The sequence below is a fragment of the Punica granatum genome, chromosome 2 (assembly GCF_007655135.1).
Source record: "Punica granatum isolate Tunisia-2019 chromosome 2, ASM765513v2, whole genome shotgun sequence".
NCBI lineage: Eukaryota > Viridiplantae > Streptophyta > Magnoliopsida > Myrtales > Lythraceae > Punica > Punica granatum.
The window spans coordinates 9,280,504-9,296,342 of record NC_045128.1 but is presented as its reverse complement, the minus strand read 5'-3'; the positions used below and the strand labels follow the sequence as shown (position 1 = coordinate 9,296,342).

General features: G+C 37.7%; 2 protein-coding genes across 2 annotated transcripts; one reads left to right on the top strand and one right to left on the bottom strand.

The window, feature by feature from the left end:
- Positions 1-1,641: 1,641 nt before the first annotated feature.
- LOC116198148 (60S ribosomal protein L6) lies at positions 1,642-3,368 on the top strand. The gene is made up of 4 exons (XM_031528500.1): positions 1,642-1,954; positions 2,157-2,263; positions 2,694-2,875; positions 2,980-3,368. The coding sequence occupies exons 1-4, from the start codon at positions 1,704-1,706 to the stop codon at positions 3,133-3,135; spliced, it is 696 nt and encodes a 231-aa protein (XP_031384360.1). The 5' UTR covers positions 1,642-1,703; the 3' UTR covers positions 3,136-3,368.
- Positions 3,369-6,181: 2,813 nt separating this feature from the next.
- On the bottom strand, positions 6,182-9,586 carry LOC116197517 (probable LRR receptor-like serine/threonine-protein kinase At2g24230). The gene has a single exon (XM_031527685.1). The coding sequence runs from the start codon at positions 9,053-9,055 to the stop codon at positions 6,479-6,481; it is 2,577 nt and encodes an 858-aa protein (XP_031383545.1). The 5' UTR covers positions 9,056-9,586; the 3' UTR covers positions 6,182-6,478.
- Positions 9,587-15,839: the final 6,253 nt, after the last annotated feature.

Below are 15,839 nucleotides of genomic sequence, written 5' to 3'. Positions count from 1 at the left end.
CGACAAGTGTCCTTATAGTTCCATTCAACGGATTTTGCCATATTTTTCAATTAGATCAAGTTCAACAAATCGTTTCTAATCTAGTTATTATCTATATATAGTAAAACAAACTACATTAAGTAATAAATGAGTGTCATAAATATTATAAATGTACTAAAACACAAATATTATAATTTTTAAAATATAAATCATTATATCAATACAACAAAGTTTTCATGTTATATATATAATTCCACATCGAGAATTAAAGTATAAGTTACTAAAAGTCATTTTTACTCAAAAAATTATCAAAAGGTTTAAGTATTGTAAATGAGAAAGTTGCAAAATACTATTATAAAAATCGTCACTAATCCATTTAAAATTAATTTAAATTCTAAGGTATTAAAAATTATTGTTTAAAATTAGAAATTAATTATTGAAAATTCTTACCGTTCATAAGAAGCACTATATGTAACTAGACCCATGCAATGCATGGGATTGAAAAATAGTTAGTCCATACTATTAATACATATTAATTACTGATCAAGATTATTTATTAAAAATGAAAAATTTTACTCGAAAGTTGAAAATGATACTTCGAGATGCGAAAAGTTTTTTAGGGTAATAAAATTAATTTAAGTACTATATATATATATTTTTTAAATAGATATATTTCTTTAAAATTAAATCTACCAATTCTAATTAGAAGGGAGGATATTATATATTTTTGTACTTTTAATCTTGTAATATTTTACATTTTAAAAAATAAATTTCGACTTTATATTCCACCGAATTTCCAGTGCAATGCAATTATCGCCTAGTTATATATATTATATAGATATATAGATATGTCGATTACGAAGAGATTATCACTCACGCAATATTCTCATGACAAAGAAGGATAATATAAGTTAAATTGCTAAAATAAAAAATAACGTCTACAAATGAATTGAGAAAATATTAAAAAGTTATATTTTATCATTTTAATATTGTTGGATTTTAGTTAAATTCCTTCTCCGTATTATGTTTAATTCCAATTTTGAAATATTCCCCCATCTCTTGCATTATTTTACATCTGATCGCAGCCTATATTCCATCAATAATTTTTTCATCGTCAACCCACTATTTGCTATATATAATAACTATCAAAACTAGTATTCTATTACTATTATATTTTTCATGACATTTATAATTACATTAACATTTGTAGATTCAATTTATAAAATGTTTACTAAAATCTTAAAGATGCAAAATTAGTCATAATGTATTCTTGAATACAATTTATAGAATAGCACTTATAAATATGACAAACCATCGTTACGTTTTATTTTTATAATATATTTCACAAAATATCTACTATGATACATATTGCAAACACACGTGCAATGCTCGGGTGAGAAGACTAGTTATTACAGTAACAGATAATAGATAAACTACTTCCTAATATCATGTTTTTTCCTCGGGGAGTTTCTTTGGATTCTTTAATTTTTTTTTTTTGTGAAAAAAATGAAAGCCACAAATTGTTTTTCTAAACTTAAATTCTTCCGGCCAGTTTACCAAAAAGAAAAATTCTTCCGGCCCAATACAGCCCAATCATCAAGCCCACAGCCCATCGTCCCCAACATGGTAGGGTTTCTTTCTGGTCTAGGGTTTATACATCGAAGCACCGGCCGGGACGCTTCATATTTGCTCAGAGAGAGAGTGAGAGAGGGGAAGCTGCAGCAATGGCGCCGAAGACACCGAGAGTGTGCAGAAACCCGGAGCTGGTCCGAGGGATCGGCAAGTACTCGAGGTCAAAGATGTACCACAAGAAGGGACTGTGGGCCATCAAGGCCAAGCACGGCGGCCAGTTTCCCCGCCACGACCCTAAGCCGAAACCCGCCGCCGCCGGCGAGAAGCCGCCCAAGTTCTACCCGGCCGATGACGTGAAGAAGCCGCTCATTAACAAGCGCAAGCCCAAGCCTACCAAGCTCAGGTTACTCACTCGTGGTCTCACTTGATTGATTTTTCACGTTCAAGCAATGAGAATTCATGTCTTTGTCTCTTTTGGGCAGTGGTAAAAGTTTGAGTTTTTCTGTGACTAGCGGCTTAATTGGCTCTAGATTTTGTAGTGTTCTTAATGTTTGACGAGATTGGGCGTTAATTTCGATGATTCTTTCTCTGTAATTTGTGATTAGGGCTAGTATTACACCGGGTACTGTGTTGATTATCCTTGCCGGGAGGTTCAAGGGCAAGAGGGTTGTGTTCTTGAAGCAGCTTCCTTCGGGATTGCTTCTAATCACTGGTAAGAAGCATTTCTTTCAGTTGCTTGGTGTTTCGGTTTTGCTCTTGTTATTGTTTTTGCATAGATAATAATGCTTTAGAATCCCGAACTATCAAGAGATTAATCAGTGGGTTCATGGTGAAATGCGGAAGAAATGCTATGTCTTTCTGATATGCGCGTCTGTCCGTGCTTTATTGTTCGTTCTTTATCTGAAAATTTCTTATGAATCCAATTGATTGAATCCAAAACTTCAAACTTTTCATCATCAAGTAGTTGTGATTCCCGAGATGGAAGTGAGTGTGACTTCAGAATTATGCATGTATATAAATCTGGATAAGTGAGGGACTCATTAATGACTACGCATGATTGTCGAGATTTGTTTCTAGAAATGGTTTTTGTCAGACTCCTATTGGGTGGTATTCTTTGCTGTAACTGAAACATGTAATTGCAGGTCCTTTCAAAGTTAATGGTGTTCCTCTCAGAAGGGTGAATCAGTCCTATGTGATTGCAACTTCCACCAAGGTTGACATCTCCGGGGTTAATGTTGAGAAGTTTGATGACAAGTATTTCGGCAAGAAAGCTGAGAAGAAGAAGAAGAAGGGAGAGGGTGAATTCTTCGAGGCAGAGAAAGAGGTCAGCTTCATGATTCAACATTGTCTCTTTGTTCATCTCATTATTCTTTTCCTTAGATTTGCATGCTTTAACTTTATGTATAAACCTTTTATTATGAAATGCAGGAAAAGAACGTCCTTCCCCAGGAGAAGAAGGATGATCAGAAATCAGTGGACACTCCGTTGATAACGTCCATCGAAGGTGTCCCTGATTTGAAGACCTACTTGGCTGCTAGATTCTCTCTCAAGGCGGGCATGAAACCCCACGAACTTGTGTTCTAGACACCAAAAGATAGTGTTAGGAATACTTTGCTTCGAAGGGTCGTGCTGATCATATCTTGCGTCTGCACTTCTTAATCTCACTGGGTAGTATAATTCTTGTTTTGCGAAACCCTCCGAGGGATTTCATTTTGCCTTTTGTTTCATGCATTTTTGGAGTAATATTGATTGTTTTGGTACCAATGAGATATTACATGAGGTTGCTTCAATTTTATGAGCCACGGCATCTGATTTTACTGCTTTGGTATATTAGTGGGAAGGCCTTTATCTACTGTCAATGGATGTACAGATGTATGGTTGGTTCAGATCATTGTCCTAGATGAATACGTAGAATGAAATAGAGCTGCTGTAGTTTATGGAATTAAGAATTAGAGGACATTTTTTCGCGTGAATCAAATTCATTTCCCGGGCGATAGTTAATTCGTTCTGAAGAGCAGGCACTTCTTGATTTGCTGCGATCAATAACAGAGCAGATCTATGTGCTGTCCATAGGAGAAAATGTCATTTTTCTACAAATCTTTCATCTCAAATGTTTTGCATCACAATGCAATTATTGGGAATTATATAGCAGATGAAATTATCAAAGCTGTAGGAGAACATTGATCGAACGTTGTAAATCTTCCAAATACGATTGACTGGGACAAGCTCGAAACAGCTGATAAATTTTGATTATAGTAAGCTGTCATTGCGGTCGAGGGTGGGAATCCGCTCGAAGAAGTTGCTCGGGATCTTAGGGAGGTCTGTTCCTGAAATGAGGGTGGCGGAGATGATACAAACCTGTGATGAGAGCCACCATCTGAGATGGGGTAACGCAGGGCACCACAGCAGCGCATGGATTGAACATTATGAACAAGCCGGTGGCCCTGGGGTCCCTTCAAAGCGATCTTGACTGGACCAACATGATCACCGCATGCATCGTACCTGCCCCGCTCTAGGCCGGTCATACCTCATGCCGACAATGTGTCGGGGTCTTGAAGTAGGGGACGTGACGAACTCCTCATTGAGCTCATCTAGGTGGACCACTGCCCAAGAGAGCAACGGGGAGAGTTATCGTGGTTTTGCCAGAGGCGGAAGTCTAGAGACGTGAGGGGCCGGCAGCAATGGCTGCGGAAGAAAGAGTGGTGGGATTTTGAACATTTGATGAATATTTGAGAGCAGTTTAGTAATATGAATTCGCATCACGTAGCAGTATTATCACTCACGCACGGAGGGGAATATTGCAATTCAGTTTGGCAATTATAATTACTAATAAAAAAAATAAAGTGTTCGAATTACGTAGGTAATATATTCGTAATATAGCTCCTATCACATCTCACCAAACGCAAAATAAGTAATTTCTTTGAGGAAAATGTCAAGCATATCCCCGTACTTAATCTCTAACTCAGATGTAACATGGTCTAAACGATAAAAAAAAATTATAACAAAACCAATTTCAAAAGCTCCTTTTTTTACTTTGGTCGAGGAGATGACAACAAAATTAAACTTTTAATTATTATTATTATTGGATAAACAATTATAAATTTTTAATGTATAAAAGAAATTCATGAAAATCAAAATAAAAAATTTCTTGATTATAAGACGGGTGCAAATATCACTGCACTAAACTGATTTTCTCTTGGAAAAGCAAAAAAAAAAAAAAAGAAGAAGAAAAGAAGAAATGTTTAATGTGTTATCCGCCGCTCAAGTCATGTGCAAATGGAGGAAACTCCTGCTGGCGTGAAGAACATATAGTGACAGATCACGTGACATCATTTGATACCGTCTCTCTTGTTGCATCTCAACGTTGTTATAAATATCCCATCCATTATTGATATAAAGCTGTTTTATATCACTTAAACTTGGTAGCTGTCACAGTTTGGTCATAATTTTCATACAAATTGACAACTTAGCTCATGATTAATCTTATAACCGACTTCCTCGTACCCTATGCCACCCTAGTTACCTAAACTTTATCGGTTTGGTTACAAATAATTTACCTTAAAATCTGTGTATAGAATGATATTATCGAGTGTATGTGATACATCGTAGATACATTAAATTCCCATGAATAATCGGGTAGATCTGATCGGATCAAGTCGTTAAAAGCGCCCGTTTTCAGATGTGGCAAGGCAAGCACTCAAGCTTTGATGTTCATCAATGGTGCAGAAGTGGTCCAGCGGGCGAAGCCCTTTCATGGACCATACTAAGCTAAGGTCTAAGGCTCCCCATGGAAAAGGAAGATCATTTATTCAAGGAGATTCCGGAGAACCAAATTCATACGTATTTCCATAGACACCGTGGGAACATATACAAGGAGAAAACGCTTCTTGTTTGTTGTGGAACTCGCTTGCAATAGTAGTACTATGACTATAGACTTGGGAATGGATGTTGTTCTTCCGATACTCTCGCAGTGACGAGCCTAAGTTCTCGAGTCTTGATGTAGTTATGGCTCAACTAGGACATTCTGCGGCGGTATTCAGGCCCATATGATTACTGCCCTATGAGGGGTTGCTCCGTTGGACGCCCCGACCCCTTTTACTCATATAAAAAAAGAAAAAACAGATATTTACTATTGATTGGTTAGTTAGGTGCATATCGACCTAATGTAGTTCGGGGCAATGGAGTCCGATCACATGAAACTCGTATAATTTTGTTCATCTTTCTTGCAGGTTCATCGCTGACTTGGTGCCAATCCGGTGATACTTGATCTGCTAAAATGTCGGCTTATTTTACTCGCACTGTATGTGATCACATGATTCGGATCTTCTTGTGTTCTGATGCTTAGTCAGTGAATTGAACTGCAGCAAACATGAGCTAAGATTCGTCGAGCAGTCAATAAGTGTAACGATGCTTCTCATCTGATCTTTAAATCGAATCCCTACTCTCACAGGTAAGGTCCAAAGATAAACTCGCTCTTTAGTTTTTCGAGTTCTAACAGAAAACACACTGCAAGTGTACCTCATTTAGCGGATGAAGTTCCGAGTTCAATTTACTGTACTTTCTGCAACGCCGTTCGCAGGTTCTCCCGATGGAATACAGAAAACCCGACAAATAATCAACATCACACTTCTACTCCAAAGAGAGAAAAGTACCATTTAGGAAGACAAAAAACTTGCTTAGTGAAACTCTATCTGGGAAGCAATCTTCTGTTCACATAAATTAAAGCTTTGATGCTTTAACAATGGAAGACAGCAAAAGCCAAAAAGCAAGAGATTCGAAATCCCGGAATCGGAGAGATTTCGGAAGCATTGGACTGTACAGATTCCCTCCATTGCAGCATCAAATCAAATAACTCGATGGAAACATAGCAAGCAAATTAACCAACATCAAACTCATTTGTTCTCTCTTTTTTCGCGAGACGTCTAAACTAATTAACTGGTTCCATATCTTTTAGAAGACCAACTACCTGCTGCATGCTCGGCCGTTTTGAGGGGTGATCTGCTGTGCAGAGATAACCAATCTTGAGAGCCTCCTCCATCTGATCATCAGGGCCTGTATCCCGAATCTTTGGATCAACGACCCTCGACCCTTGACTCTTCCGGACGAATCCTCTGACCCAACTCACTAGGTTACTTGCATCCACCTCAGGGTAATCATCACCCACGGGCTTCTTTCCAGTTATCAGCTCAAACAGGACAACACCAAAGCAGTAAACGTCAGACTTTGCGGTCGGAGTTTCTCCTGGCTCTGAGAATTCTGGCGGGAAATACCCGGGGCAACCACGGGCAATCTCTTCATCTAATTCGTTGCCGAAGACCTTTGCGAGCCCAAAGTCAGACAACCTCGGTTCAAGATTGTAATCAAGGTAGACGCTGCTTGCCTTCACGTCCCGGTGTATGATTGAGGGGAAGCACCCGTGGTGGAGGAATGCCAGTGCCCTGGCTGTGCCCAAGGCAACCCTATGGCGGAACCTCCATGTCATCAGTATACCACCAGGTCCCACATTGCGGATCCCACTATTATTACCATCATAGTCGTCTTCCCAGGTATCGTTGCTCCAGTCCTCGGTCAGGTTCACCCCGAGGGGCAAGTCGTGCAGCAGGCTATGCAAGTTTCCATTCTCCATGTAATCGTAAATTGCAATCCTCTGCTCCCCGGCAAGGCAGTACCCCGTCAAGGGAACAAGATTTGGGTGCTTGATCCGCCCCAAGTACTCGAGCTCCCGGGCCGCCTCATGATCGGTGAGCGTGGACCCATGGACCAACACCTTCACAGCCACATGGACCCCACCAGGAAGGAAGCCCCTATACACAGGTCCGAATTTCCCCTCTGCCAAGAGGGTCCCCCTGTCGAAGTTAGAGGTCGCAGACAAGAGGTCTGCAAATGTTATGTTCAACAATGGCTTCTCAAAAATAACTACAGGAACTGATGTAGCTTGCTTGACGTCTGCCACCCAAGTCGTGGAATCGGTCTGGAATGAGAATGGGCCCGAGATTTGCTGCTCTTCCTTGTAAGAGGCTTGCTTCACAGCCCATGATTTGTTCTTCCGCCGACATCCGAAGACGAGAAACAGTAAACCCAGAAGCAAGCACATAATAGAAAGGGTCAATGCCAGGGCAAGTTTAGTCATCCCCTTATGCTTAGAATTTTTTTTTAGGAACAGTGCCGGGTTTGCTGCTATCGGGCAGCTATTTGTAGACCCAAAGAAGGCCTTCTCGATGGTCTCAGGCTTAAAATCACTAGCACAGAGGGTCAAGTTGTTGAAGGAGAAATTGTACTTCTCCATATAAGGGAGCTTCTTCACGATTGGAGGTGGGATCTCTCCACTCAAGTTGTTCCTTGAAAGATCAAGAGATTCGAGACTTCGAATACTCAAAACCGGGATTCGCCCAGTGAGATGGTTATCAGAGAGATCAAGTGACTTCAAGTTACTCAGCTGCGATATCTCACTAGGAATTTCACCAATAAGATTAGCTTTCGATAAATTGAGGAACTCTAAACCCGAAAAAACTTCAACTCGGGGGAATTCCCGATGGGTAAATCGGTTGCCCGCTAAATTGAGGTATCTGAGATTCTGGGCTTCACTGAAACTATGCAGAATCTCCCCACTAAGTTGATTCTCAGACAAATCAAGAAACACCAAACGAGACCAGTTGGAGCTTATGTTGGATTGTAACTCAGCAGTGTGACCCGAAAACTGGTTCCTGCTCAGATCAACCACTTCATACGTCCCCGTGAGGAAGCCCATCACCGATCCACGAAATAAATTCCGAGACACATTCAGATATTTCATCGACTTCATACCCGATAAATCCGCGTCTCGTCCCTCGATCGCATTGCCTGCGAGGTTTAAAGTTTCCAGCTTTGGGAGTGCCGAACCGAACCCCATGGGCAGAGACCCGGAGAGGCGATTCGAGGAGAGGTCCAGGAGCACCAGAGACCGACAACTCAGGATTCCAAACGGGAGGTCAGACTCGAACCCGTTGCTATCAAGTTTTAGGACTTGGAGATTGCGCAGAGAGCTAACAGCTTCCGGGATTTCGCCGGAGAAGTTGTTGCCCGAGAGATCGATGCTTTCGAGTGACCCGAAGTTGCCAACGTTGCTGGGGAGAGAACCCGATATCAAGTTGTTGGAGAGGTTGAGACTCTGCAGAGAGCCTAAGCTCCAGAAATCTGAAGGAAGCCCAGTAATTCTGTTACCGCTGAGGTCCAAAGACTGGAGCTTGGTGAGCTTACCAATGGTGGTGTCGGGGATTGACCCGGAGAGGTTGAAGTTGGAGGCGTTTAACTGCAACACAAACTCACCATTGGCGTCACAGGAGACACCTCGCCATGAGCAAACAGGGGCTGAGGAGCCGAAGCTCGTGAGACTGAGACCCATCTTCTGGAAGAAATCAGAGACAAAGAAGCCATCCGTGTTGGGCAACTGAGAAGAGCCCAGAGGACTGATGAACATGAACACTGCCAAGAACAGAATGCAGCACCCCAAGGGAGGAACACCCATCTGGGGAAACTAACTTCAAGATTCGATGAAGAAAGCAGATGATGGCTTCACCAAATCAACTCAAAACCCCCAAAATTCCTCATTTTTGCTGCGAAAAACCAAATCTTCAGCCATTGGCGAAGTCCCAGAGAGCCCCGAAAATGAAAATCCTGGGTGAGAAAGGGGTAGTGGGGACTGTTCAGATAAGTGGCGAACTGGGGTGGTTATATTGGAGGGAGCAGAGCAGGGGAGTGTTTTCCATGTAAGGATAGTGAGGCCAAGCTTGTCTGGTGTTCTGGTTTTGCAGGTTGCAGACAAGAAAGAAGACAAAGGAAAGCTAATTGCCTTTTGCCTCTCTCTCTCTCTCTCTCTCTCTCTCTCTCTCTCTCTCTCTCTCTATCACTGGGATGAAAGTCTACTCCTCCCCCCTTTTCAAGCTGCTGATTGAAAGGCTTGAAAATGGAGATCTTGGGAGTGAAAATGGCAAGAAGCTGGGGGAGGGAGCGAGACAATGAGAGACACCGATGGTTAAATTGATCAGGGGAGAGAGGGAGGGGGGGAATTGAATAGAAAAAATGGAGGTGGGTTGGTGAATTTATCACAGTGAGGTTGGGTGGGACATTCAATGATGCCTTTCGTTCTCTCTGTCAATTATCTGTTCTTTCCTTTCTCATCTAATGGAAATTGCTCTTACCTCCTTTTGGGGGGGATCTTTTTCCTTTTTTAATTTATTTAAGTGAGTCAAATCTTTCTTAAAAAGATCAAATTAATTTTTACTTTTTTTGGGGCAGTGCACAGGTAATGTCCCAAGTGGTGGTCCGAGATTGTTTGTCTTTGGTAGTAAGTACTGCTATTAAAGATTGATTCGTTCTTAGGATTTAATTTGGTAACTATTGGTAAGATTATCCACTTTCCTTGATTTTTATTGAAGTATCTAACCATCACCAACACAGTGAAAAATACTCTATGGGGTCAAATTACCTTTTATTCCAATTAATAGAATCCGCATTTTCCTTTAAAAGAAACGTGTTTTGTAGGGCAGTTCCTTAACGGGACAATTTCGCATTTCCGATCACTGCAAGTTGCTCAGCAAATTTTTCTTTTTTAATTATAAAATTTATCCCAAATTCTACCGTGCATAATTTAATTTTTTTTCATACCGTACAAAACCAATATGAGCCCTTAGATACCTTCTCATTTAACATGAACTGTTCATTTTACATAATTTTTTTTAAGTATTTTCGTTATTTACTTTCTTATATTCATTCCACAAATATTCAATAATATTATAAATTAGCCATCACGCATAGACCAATGAGGAAGTGCCACGTCATTGACCATAAACCAATCATCAACCATAGCCCTCATGCCAGCGACCTGAATGGTTGGGTTATGTCAGGTAATGGTGCCCAAAATACCCATCTAAATTCTTCTTTTTCCTCTTTTGGATCTAAGGATCATGACCAATCGGGGTTGGGGATATTGTTCCTGACCACCACCCACCCATCCAGGTCTCTGGTGACCACGCTGCGAACCTTTTGGTGGTGGCTAAGGACAGCAATCCAAGCCCAGCTTGTCCCCCCTCTCTTTTATTTTTCCTTTTTCATTTTCCCCCTTTTTCAAGTGAAGCTCCTACTGGAGCTTGTTCTTAGTAGTATAACCATAAAAAGAAAAATTAATATCATTTCAAACATTCAAAAATAAACTATTTTCCTAGAATCTAGGTCTATTCTACTCTAAAGTTTAACTTAATTTTTAGGAACTAATTTATTATTCTTCTTTTTGTATCATTTATTTGTTCTTTGGGTAGTCACTCTGGCATGAATTTTAGATGATCATATTGCAGTAAATTAGATGCCCCGTAAACACACTGAATCAATGACTCAAGAGTCGGTTGTTTGGATCGTTAATGCAAATGGTAGCTTCTCCATCAAACGAAACCATCCTATGCAATTTGTCAATGGACTTTACAAATCGCTTATGTTCTACGACACTGAGAATCCTCATTGCAGAGCAGAAACCTACACATATAAGTGCAAGCTTATGTACTAGTATAAACTCCGAATATGAAGTTTAAAATTTGAACGAATTACAAACGGAAAGAATTATGGACAAAAATCACATTTTATATAACAAAGGGGCCAGATCGTGATTTTTCAACGGTGTTTTTGAAATTTTAAAACTTACAAAAATGGACTGTCCGAATTAGATTCAAGGGAATCTAAAGGCCCCAATTAGTTATATATGGTGTGGAAAAACAAAAAATAGGGTTAATAACAGAAAAAATACAAACTTTTTACATTTTAACAATTTTAGTACGAAATTTGTTTCATAAACTTAAAAATCCACAAATTTTCGATTTGACAACAATTCTATCTCGACGTCAAATTTTTCGTTAAATCGAGGTTACAGAGGGCGCCGATGACTCCAATCGGGGATGAGGGCGTCGATGACTCCAATCGAAGAGGAGGGCGCCGGCGACCCCAATCGGGGGGTGGTAGCCGGAATCGAGGCTCCCACCCCCCGAAACGGGAAAACCCTCAAATTGGAGATTCTCCCGATTCTAGCGAGTGGAGCCACGACCCTAACCATCATCCTTCGATTTGGGTCGTCGGCGCCCTCCCTTTCAATTGGGGTCACCGGAGCCCTTTGAGGCCTTGATTATGTTCAAATTAACGAAAAATTTGAAGCCATACTATAATTGTTGTCAAATCGAAAGTTTGTGCATTTTAAAGTTTAAGAAAAAAATTTATGCTAAAATTATATGTGAAAAGTTTATACTTTTTTTTTGTTATTAACTCCAAAAAATATGCACAAAGAAGCAACCAAAATTCATATTTTTAAAAGTTGATCCGACAACTATTAAGTATAACATATACATTTTAAATTTTACTAAATGGTATTAGTATTTTCATTATTAATCTTTTTTTTTAAAACAGATGTAGGCTATGGTATATTATTATTATTATTATTATTATTATTATCCCACAAGCTTGTGCTTTTTACTTTATGGTTAGTTAAAAGGTCATCTATAAAACGTCAACCGAAAACGTGTCCAAAGACCAAACCAACTTCATATCCCCAGAAAAGGAATTCTTCTTTCCTTTTGCCCCTTTTATTACGGCTAGAAATCTTATAAGTCAATTAGTCAATCCCCACCACAACGGTCTAGAGACCGGATGGTAACCGCGTGGGTTGATTGTGGAGATGTCTTGATTTCAAGTCACCCATTCCTATTTTCATGGTCATATAAAAGTAGTCATAAATCGGGATATTTTCCTTTCATTTCATGTTTTTTTCTTTTATTTCTTCAAATAAAACAAGGTCCGAAGTTGAGATCTTATATAACATGCTTGATATAAAATTAAAACAAGCTTGAATTATATGTCTCCACTTAACATGATGTAAGGGACACAACCCGGACAATAGACACTAGGTTGAGAGCTTCCGTCTTGCTTCAAAAAGTTAAGAAATCAACAATCGAACCGCTTTCGTTTAATCAAAAATAGTCTTTTAGCATATAATTGATTGATTATTCTTCACTATATAATTCACCTTTCACCGCTTATTTTTTAAAAAATAGTCTTAATCCTCATCCCTATAAATTTATTATAATATATAATTATAGCCAGCTTTTTAAGGGAAGATCTTCACATTCACGTAATAATTTAGACTCATGCTAGACTCCATCGTCTATATCATGTGTAGGCATGTATAAATATACATATATTACATTAGATTATATTACACAAAATTATTTCATATTACTATTATGCATGGCGTAGGTTTGTGTTGTGGGACCAAGCCCACACTCTTCCACCAGTCAGTATATCTTGCACACTCATAAATATTAAAATGCATGGGGGGAGGGTAATAATTGCCACCTGATAAATGATTAATCCTTTTAATTGTGACATTGCATGTTGGTTATGAACGAGAGAACCAGCTTCCCCGAGACGTTGCAACTTGCAAGGCCATATGAATTAATTAAGAGTATCAATGATTACGCGCACTTTCGTCTTGTAATTAAAAGATTTTAAGTTCAATATTCATTGTGGGACTTTCCATACTCCACTATTAATTATTAGAATTTTTATTTCATTGTGTTAGGATTACAGACCTTCCGTATAACCCAAAAAAATTACGAATAATAATTTTTTTTCTAAGATTCAACAAGAAATAAAGAGAAAGTCCATCTATCAATATGGATATTTCGATTGTAATTATACGCGTTTTAATTTTTTGAGAATATCAAATATCAATATGGTGAATTACTAAAAAAAAAAATTATACATGCATCCATCGATGCATGGTACGTATTATACTTATATATCCCCTGGACGCCCATCCATACATGGAAGTGTTAATTTACCTTCACACTAAGGGACGCATAGTGGTGAAGATTTTCTTTTAATTAATATACCAAAAACTTCGGATACGAAGGAACATTACCAGTAGATATAATCACTTATTAGATAAACAAATACACCATCCTTGCAGGTTTATGATGCATCTACATGATATAAATCTAATTCAAACGGGAAAGGAGGTGCGATGACCAGGAAAGATTGGAAGAAAAGAGAGAAAATGTGGAAAATAAACTTTTGCCTGCTTAATCTGCGATGAAAAGTTATATTTTGCAGAATTTTGAGCGAATTTGAGACTTAAATTACAGCGGAAATGATTCTCAACTCAGAGAACTATTTTTAAATTATCGAGTAAATTAAACTTTATTTCTGTTAATAATATCTTATTTTAGTCATAGCAATGCATTTCTTTTAGGTAAACAATAACATGAACGCTATATGTACAAGCATCATCCACTATAAAACATGCTAACGAGTTGTAATTCTCTGGATAATTACATGGCTAAGGCGATATATACAGATAATGATGATACCACCAATTATATGTAGAAGATGATTTTACTCTATTTATATATGGTCCCATTCGATAAACAAGAATTAAATGGAACGAAAATCACTTCCTTTTCACTCCATTTTGCTTATATGGTGACATTTTTCATGAGTTATAATCACTTCCTTTTCACTCCGTTTAATTTGATGAAATGATCATTTCTTCAAAAAATTTAAGAGATATCCATTTCATCATTTCCATTCAATTTTACATGCATCATATGTTTTCTTTTATTTTTATATATTTAAAAATACAATGTCTAGAATGATATTTTTAAAACTAAATTTATCCAATTAAATAGATCACTCCTTCATATATCTAGTTCAATGTAGTTATCACTATTTTTCTCTACATTCATATTCGTGTATCAAACGAGGCCCATATGGATTTGCTCAACATTCTTAGTTGCATATTTTCTGATGCAATATAGAGACGTTAAAAGTTTTGTATACAATTAATCATATTCTGTGAAGCGAGATGGCCATCAATATCTTCATTTTTTTTTGGGTGTGCCTTCTAAGAATGAACTTTTGCTTCTTGCTGGACTTCAGCTTAATTACTTTTTACTCGCTCTTAAAAAAAAACAAAAAACAAAAAAGAACCAAGCTGGATGCACGGGCTGCCAGTGGTCCTCTTGATGATAGAGAGAGAGAGAGAGAGAGAGAGGGCTTCATTAATGATTTGCATTGATTGAGGGGGGGAGGAGTCGCCAGTAATTTAACCGTCCCATTAATGAACTCTTTTTTTTTTTTAATAAAAGTTACGCCTCTAATGAACTCAATACTCCAGGATACGTACTTTCTCCCCCAAAAACATTGACATATATATCCCGATGTGATTAACTCAGTTTTTTTAAAATAAAATTTCGAGTTTGAACTTTTGAATTAAAAAAAAAATTACGATTAGAATAGTATTTTAGTGAGCTGACTTAGCTCAAATTTATATTACGACTTTTTAAAATTTTTAGTTATATCAAGTGGTGCACACTGAAAAAAAAATTGAAAATATAGGTAGATTTATAGGTAGATTGCCAACTCCGTCCCAATTAAAAGCATTATTTGTTTCTCTTAATCAAATTGATACTATATAGACAATAAACTGTATAGCTTTCGAGGAATTGATATATACCACTAACAAGTATATTGTTAAACGGTCGAAAGAAAAAGTATATTATTATACAATTTATTGTTCCTTAGCTTTAATTTATTGTTGAAAAATAATGTAGTAGGGAAGTTAGTATATATTTATAATAGGGCTAATCATAAGGTAAGAAGAGTTCGTATAAATGCAAATATTATAACACTTGCCCTAATATGTATACGTAAAAATATAAAGAAATTGACCTAATTACTTTAATTAATCATGGGGTATCAAAGATTATTGAATTTTAGCTGAAACCTCAACTTGATGTTTGAGGTATATTGTATTGAAATATATAGATATGTACATGACATGTTTGTGAAAAGAAATAATTACATTATTATAATACAACATCTATTGAAATCATTATTTCCTCTATTGGGGTAGAAAACGCAATCGAAAATGAAGAAGCAAACACTAGCTAAAGTGTGAAACAGTCAGTGAAGAAACTCTTTTTCCTGTCAAATTTATTTAGCTTTTGAACATTAGTAGGACATCCCATGTAGTAATTATTGATTCGAGTTTTCAAGTCTAGTACGAAACTAGAAATCTCATCTTATATAACTAAAACTCTTGCACATATTAGCACATGTCAACTCATTATTTTTTTCTAACTTCTTTTCGATTCTTTTCCTTATATATATATATTGTACTTATCCATGCTGCAAGCTTTAATTAGTTTATTTGATAAATTAATTATTAATTAATTAATAATAATAATAACAATAACAGTAGTAGTAGTAATAAT